The sequence below is a fragment of the Salarias fasciatus genome, chromosome 18 (genome assembly GCF_902148845.1).
Source record: "Salarias fasciatus chromosome 18, fSalaFa1.1, whole genome shotgun sequence".
Classification (NCBI taxonomy): Eukaryota; Metazoa; Chordata; class Actinopteri; order Blenniiformes; family Blenniidae; genus Salarias; species Salarias fasciatus.
In genome coordinates, this window is record NC_043762.1 from 27,940,162 (window position 1) to 27,947,254 (window position 7,093).

General features: G+C 44.9%; 1 protein-coding gene across 1 annotated transcript; it reads right to left on the reverse strand.

Annotated features, from left to right (window-relative positions):
- Positions 1-2,860: 2,860 nt before the first annotated feature.
- ttpa (tocopherol (alpha) transfer protein) lies at positions 2,861-6,773 on the reverse strand. The gene is made up of 5 exons (XM_030115468.1): positions 6,558-6,773; positions 5,521-5,674; positions 5,243-5,436; positions 4,918-5,028; positions 2,861-4,847 (listed from the first exon to the last, which is right to left on the reverse strand). The coding sequence occupies exons 1-5, from the start codon at positions 6,735-6,737 to the stop codon at positions 4,251-4,253; spliced, it is 1,236 nt and encodes a 411-aa protein (XP_029971328.1). The 5' UTR covers positions 6,738-6,773; the 3' UTR covers positions 2,861-4,250.
- Between the last annotated feature and the right edge of the window lie 320 nt (positions 6,774-7,093).

Consider the following 7,093-nt stretch of genomic DNA (forward strand, 5'->3'; position numbering starts at 1 on the left):
CTAGTAAAAGAAATTAAAATAACATTTGTCTTTTTTATACTTTGCAAAATGACCTTTCAACCTCTCACCTTCAGAGCTGTGTCCTGTTTACCAAAGTCAGGCTTTAGGAAACCCAGGCTAAACGGCACACAGTGTCGGTTTTCACATGAATATTTAAATTTGATTCACCGGATCGCTGAAGAATGTTTTCAGCAGGAGTGCAGTGTTCCTGCTCACAGGCAGAGGTTTCTGGAAGTGTTTCCATGCAGTGGAGTTGGATCCTAACGCAGCTTCATTCATCCTCTGCAGAAAGACGTTTCAGGATTACTTGAACCACTGGATGATAATATGAAGATATGGGGAAAAAAATTGGAAGATGAAAATAAAGCCATGTCTCTCAATGAGTTTTCTGAATGAACTTTATTGAATTTGTTAATTTGCTTTAGGAGTTTGAAAATTGTAAAGTGGTTGATAACAAGAAAAGTACAATCAAATATGCTGAAATGCCTCTCTTTGTGGTACTTTGTTTTCTTACAACAGAAAGTTGAGACTTACTGGACAGAAAAGGTGAACAACAAAGTACTGCTGGTCTTCAAATCTGAAGGGTTCAGGCCCAAAATAAGTTTCTGATCTGGAGTTCAAGTCAATCTGTGTGTGAGAGAGAGAGCATTAGTTCTCCAGCCGATTTGATAAAATACAAAACACATCCTGTCAACACTACACAAAATCACTGCACGAATCCTTGAAAAAAAAAACCTGATCATGATGAGAAACATGAGGCTTGATCTTTTCTCTTTGTTCAGAATGTGCTCTTGGTGTATCGGATCCATCAGGATGAGTCTGGTTTTATTCACCCACTTCATTTTGCACAGATCAGCGAGGTCAATAATCATTCTGCAGCATATTTAGCATTTTTTTCTGCTTTGTTATTCCTACAGGATGAAAGTCAAGTCAGGAGGTCAAAGGTTGAGAAAGACTTGATTTAACAGTTGAAAAATATTCTGAATCTACATTAAAATCATGTGATTTTTGGATAAAACTACACCGAGTGATGAGTCTTCTTGTTAAAGTGGGTCTATTTGGATTTTAAATGACAATTTGTCATCGAGAATGTTTCATAATACTTCACATCTTCCATCCAATCATGAATACTGATAAAATATTAACGTTTAAAGCTGAATAAACATATCAAATTGATGGCCATCGTTCAGGGAGGGGGGAGGGAACGCTGGGAGCAGTTTGCAGCTTTTTATTCTCTCCCTCTGGTGTCATGTTCGTGGCCTGCGGCTCTCTGGCTCCCTCTGCTGGCAGAACAGCAGCACTGCCCTGGATTCCTCTGACCTACTTTCCTCTCAGCTGCACTCTGAGGTTTTGGACACCAGCACTTGTTTTAGCCTGTGGTTGTTTACTGTGCTGTTAAAAGGGGTGTGCGTGTGCGTGTGTGTGGAATTCTCTGTCTCCTGCTGTTGCAGACTGGTTCAAGAGAAATGTGTGTATTACAGAGAGTGAGATCCCTGAGTGGAAGAAAGACTTCCTCGCCCTGAACCGTTATCCTCATGATTCAGATTCAGGGTCTCTCTGTCCTGCAGTGTTTAATCTCAACCTGGAAAGTTCTGACCACAACTCCCGAAGCAAGATCAGAAGGTGTGAGAACAGAGACAGTTTGTTGAAGAACCTCAGGAAACAGGAAATCATTGATCAACCGAGGTGTTACAAACAGTCTGTTTGCACCACGAAAAGCAAATGTCTTGGGTCCGAAGGACGCCGCTCAGACTGAGTTTGTTCACAACCATCTTGGAAATGAAAAAACATCAACCAATAAAGTGAAACACCCCTCTAATGAAAGCTATTAAAAAAAAAAATCAAATTTACATCTGCATGAAACACAAACAAGTAAAAATAAATGAAAAACTTCATTCAGGTTATGATCAGTAATTAAACCTGCACACATGAAAATAAGGCAGAATTGTTTCTGTTGTAACAAAAATTCTCTCAATAATTCTTAGAACTACTACAAAACCTGATTGTTTTCCTTCTGAATGGACACTTTTTTAATGGTGTAAGATGTAAACATGCCGAGCTCCACTTTTCTCACCTCTGGAGGTTTGGATCAGTTGGTTTTATGGTGTTGTGTTGCTGTGAGAAAACGTTTTGTCTCTTTAAAGATCCTCAGTGTTCTGATCCCACCTTGGATCCTTGGATATTATTAGTGTAAGTTGAGTTTTATCAAAGGGAATGCCAGCTCTCTCTCTCTCTCTCTCGCTCTCTCTCTCTCACCACCAGAGTGTGGATCTTTAGGAGTGGAACATGTGAGAGGAGGACGTGTTGTGAAAGTCGGACCTTCACTCTGGACCGTTCCCAGGCTTCAGCAGCATTTTGGGTAATATTTACTGGAGTGACGGTGCGGCTGATAGGCTGATAGACGTGTTTACCGAGCGGCTCACTCTGAACAAAGGTCAGTGTGGCGAGAGGCCCCGAAACACAAACTGCTGCTGGGAGCCGCGCTCAGTCTCTTTAATCCATTAGAAGGAAAAACTAACAAAGATCTTATTCATCTTCATGAAACCTGCCACTTTTATAACAACTTCACTGATCTTAAAGCACTTCACATTCAACTCTAAAGCCACACCGTTCGCCTTCATGGATATGCAAATTTTGGTGTCTTGTTACTAAAACATGTAAAATACTTGTTAAAACTAGTTGAAACAATAATTCCCTCCTAACTGGAATTTAATTATGTGATTCTTTTCATTTTTAAGCTTCTAATAAACCTTAACAGCATATTAGTAAATAAAATGCACCAAAATCCATTAATTTAACAGATGGTTATTTTGTATAGCAATAATTACTTGTAATAAATCACAGCGTGTAAAACCAAAAAGTCGTCCAGCAGCAAACCTAATTTTGGTGTATTTCGAGGGTCGCTTTAGGAAGCGTTTCTTTTCCAGTTTAAACAATAACTTCATGGTGGAAGCACATCAGACTGGCCCACAGTGCAGAAATCATGAGACCAGGTCCGAAAAAAAGAGACAGTGGAAATCACACTTGTCCAGGTAGCTGCTCCCTTTAATTCCTCCTTATCTTGTCAAGTAATTAGTAACATTTTTAAAGTTCCAGTAACTCACACTTCACCATGATCACCCTGTGAAAACAGAGAGTAGACTCTTACACGTTTAATACAAATGTGATTTCATCACAAGAATAAAAAGCATGTTTTTGTGTTTGGTCGGAGCTCAGCCGACGGTTCAGACTTCTGGTTTTATGCTTCGTCTCAGTGAAGTGTGAGCTGTGGTGACATACGTTACACAAAACACTTTCATAACGTCCACATGCAACGCAACGCAACGCAACGCAGCGCATGTGGAAGTATGACTGAGAAGTCACAAAAAACTTTTTAAAAAGACGCATAAACTGGTCAAAACAGAGGCGGGAGTTCCTCCTTTATCACTGAAGACGATTCTCTGGAGGAAAATCTGTTTCACTCTGCTTCATTCAACCCTCACACCGTCTAAACATCATCAAACAGACACAGAGGTGCTTTTTCAGCTGGTCCACAAACATTCAGTGAGCACCAAATACACTTATTGAAACCAGAGAGATCACCAAACCAACACAGAAGTTATTCTCTCTTATTTCACCAGAAAAAATATAAAAATATATATTAAAAAACTGCAGAAAATGTAAAAACATTTGTCATAGAAAAGGATTTAGTTTAGTTAGAAAAGTAGATTTGGGAACTTCTGACTTCTTTTCCTCTGAAATCTGTGAAAAAATTCAGGATTTGTGATTTTTTTTTCCCCTTCAGATTTCTTACTTTTTCAAACTCAGATTCAAGTTATAAAAAAATAATGTAAACAATTCAGGCTTAAAAATATTACATTAAAGTCAGAATTATGACTTTCTTTCTAAATCAGATTAAAATTTCTGAGTTTTTGGCAATAAAATTAAAGAAAGTATTCTGGCTTTAAAAAAACTGATGAAGATTAGAATCCTGAATTAATTTCTGAATTCTGTGAGAAAAAAAAACATTCTTTAAGACTTTGTTTCACATATTTTTCACAGTGGTCTTTATCCTCTTCTGTAGCTTTTGATCGCTGAGGCTTTTCCACCTTTTACAATATTGATTAATCAGATCTGGAAACAAATCTGATCTGTAAGACGCCCCGACAGTCAATACAACAACCATAAAATTAGTCTGTGGATTAAATCACATTCAAGTAGAGTTCAAGTATGAAACGGCCACGTGTGTGGACCGAGCGGAGCAGCAGACGTCAGTCCTCCTGCTGGGTCTGGTCCTGCTGCTGGGTCTCGTCCTCCTGAAGGGTCTCGTCCTCCTGAAGGGTCTCGTCCTCCTGAAGGGTCTCGTCCTCCTGCTGGGTCTCGTCCTCCTGTAGGGTCTGGTCCTCCTGTCGGGTCTCGTCCTCCTGAAGGGTCTCGTCCTCCTGCTGGGTCTCGTCCTCCTGTAGGGTCTGGTCCTCCTGTAGGGTCTCGTCCTCCTGTCGGGTCTGGTCCTCCTGTCGGGTCTCGTCCTCCTGCTGGGTCTGGTCCTCCTGTCGGGTCTCGTCCTCCTGCTGGGTCTGGTCCTCATGTCGGGTCTCGTCCTCCTGTCGGGTCTGGTCCTGCTGCTGGGTCTCGTCCTCCTGTCGGGTCTGGTCCTCCTGTCGGGTCTCGTCCTCCTCAGACTCCACGTCTCCGGTCGGGTGGGCAGCGATCCGCTGCAGGAGGCCCTCCGCCTGCAGCAGCTGCCCGGTCCAGTCCCGACACGCCGCCTCGATGGCCGGTCCGTCCCCGCCGTACTCCGGAGGCAGGACGCAGGCGGAGAAGAAGTCGGCCAGCGTGTTGTGGTAGTCCGAGCCGTGCATGTGGATCTGGAGGCAGGGAGAGCGTCTGGAACGCCGTGCCGAGAAACAAACATAAAGCAAACAGCGGCGCGCTCACCCTTCGCTGGATCTTTTCTGGCAGGAAGGGACGAATCATGACGAAGACGGGATGGAAGAAGATGGGCTCGTTGACCAGATGGATTCCTCTGACCTTCAGGGGAAAAGAGTCCTGAAAATAGACAGAACAAGAACCGAACTGCTGATTTAACCTCAAACTACCAACTTACTGCGTTGTAATGTACACTGTTCATGTAAAAAAACGGGATCCAGAAGGACCAGCTGAGGAGTTCCACAAGGATCAGTGATTGGCCCCAGCAGTTTGATCCTTCAGTCACCGTCCGGTTGATCAACTGGAGCTCCGAACAAAAACGCCTCCAACTCACTGACAACACGGCCGAGATCTTCCTGGCGAGGGAGGGGTTGATCTGCAGCGCGTGGCCGAAGCTCCACCCCTGCAGGTCAAAGATGACCTTCAGGCCCCGCCTCTGCGTCTCCGTCTCCCTGGAGATGACCTCTGATGTCATCAGGCTGACCCGGAACACCTCGATGGACGACCACTGTTTGGGGTTCCACTGTCCTGCAGAAACACACACACACACACACCTGGAGATTCAATCACCGTGCACCATGGTGCACACACACACACACACACTGAACTGACCGATCCTGTAGATGAGCACCCGGCTGCCGGCGTGGTCGCGGCGTGGGAGGACGGCGTGGTACGACGTGTTGAGGAGGTCGAGGACGGACGAGGGAGACAGGCAGCCGCTGATGTCCGGACTGTCCCTCCTCCAGCGCAGGTACTTCAGCAAGATCTGCAACCGTCAGGGTTCAGAGAACACCAGGTCAATATTTGGGGAAGGTTCTCTCAACACTGGCCATCAGCCCATCGGTGTCTCTCTGACCCAAACCAGAGGATTTAAAACCACGACTGAAGCTGCTGCTGGAACCTCGTCCAGCCGCAGCGCCGCCGGCCAGATGTTTACATGGCAGTCAGTGTATTTCACTGTTTCACTGCATCAAGCACGCAGATCCAGATGGCAGCATGATGTCAGTGACAGAGAATGAACTCTGACAGGTCCTCTCCCTCTCCGTTTGAGCTTCTTCCTCTCTAAAAACCAGTCAGACACCTGGAAATTCACAGCTTCACAAGGAAATCAACTGAGGGAAAACACTCAAACAGATATTAAGAAGCCACAAAGTCCAATTGTTTTATTTCCATTTTATTTTTACTTTGTTTATTGACTTTAATATGAGAATTCTTGCTTCTTTTTCAACTATTTTGATTTTTCTTCCTTCAGACTTTTTTTTTTACTTGAAGAAATTCGGCATCTTCTTCTGTTGAAACCATATTAGGAGGAAAAAAAGCATTTTGTTTGATTACAGACTCATAAAATGAGAATAAATGTTGTGTGAATGGTGACAGTCAGTAAACACGTTCCTTTCTTAGCTCTATATTTCCTGATCTGAAAGTTTCCTGGTGCGCGAGGAGACTGTGACAGCTCGTTGTTTATTGATCCAACATCTATCACCTGTGACACACTGAGGACATTTACTGCCTGGAAACTCGAACAAACTGATTAAAGAGGCCTGATCCGCCAAAGCGTGCAGTTTAAATGAGTCAAAGAGAAGTGAGGATGTTTAAAGTGAAAGTGAGTGGCTCCTTCCTGTGCGCGGCTCGTGCGCTGATCGATCTACCTTCAGGGACAGGTCCACGTCGAAGTCTCTGGCCCGCAGGAACCTGAGCAGAAAGCCGTCGGAGAGGCTCCGGACTCCGGACAGCTCCTCGGCCCGCAGCGCCTCCTGCCGCAGGCGGCTGACGAAGGGCCGCAGCGGCTCCGCGGCGTCCGGGAGTTCACTGAGCTGCGCGCCGCTCATGGCGCTCCGGGTCCCGGGTCGCTCCTCTGGCGAGGACGGGACCGGGCTGCAGGAGGAGGAGGAGGAGGAGGAGGAGGAGGAGGAGGAGGAGGAGGAGCTGGGGGAGGAGGAGGGACTTCATGAAACACGCTTCACTCATCTGGGGAGAAATAACAACACACATCTGGCCTCATCTGCCTCCAGCTCTGTGCGTAAAAAGGCGCAAAGTTGACTTTGTGCGCACAAGTGGAACCAAATATAAACGACACTTTTAACACTGCATGAATATGGAATATCTGGTGTGTTCCAGATAAATGCTGGGAGGAGTCAGTGCTGATAGGTTTATATATATATATACTGCATATGACTTACAGTCT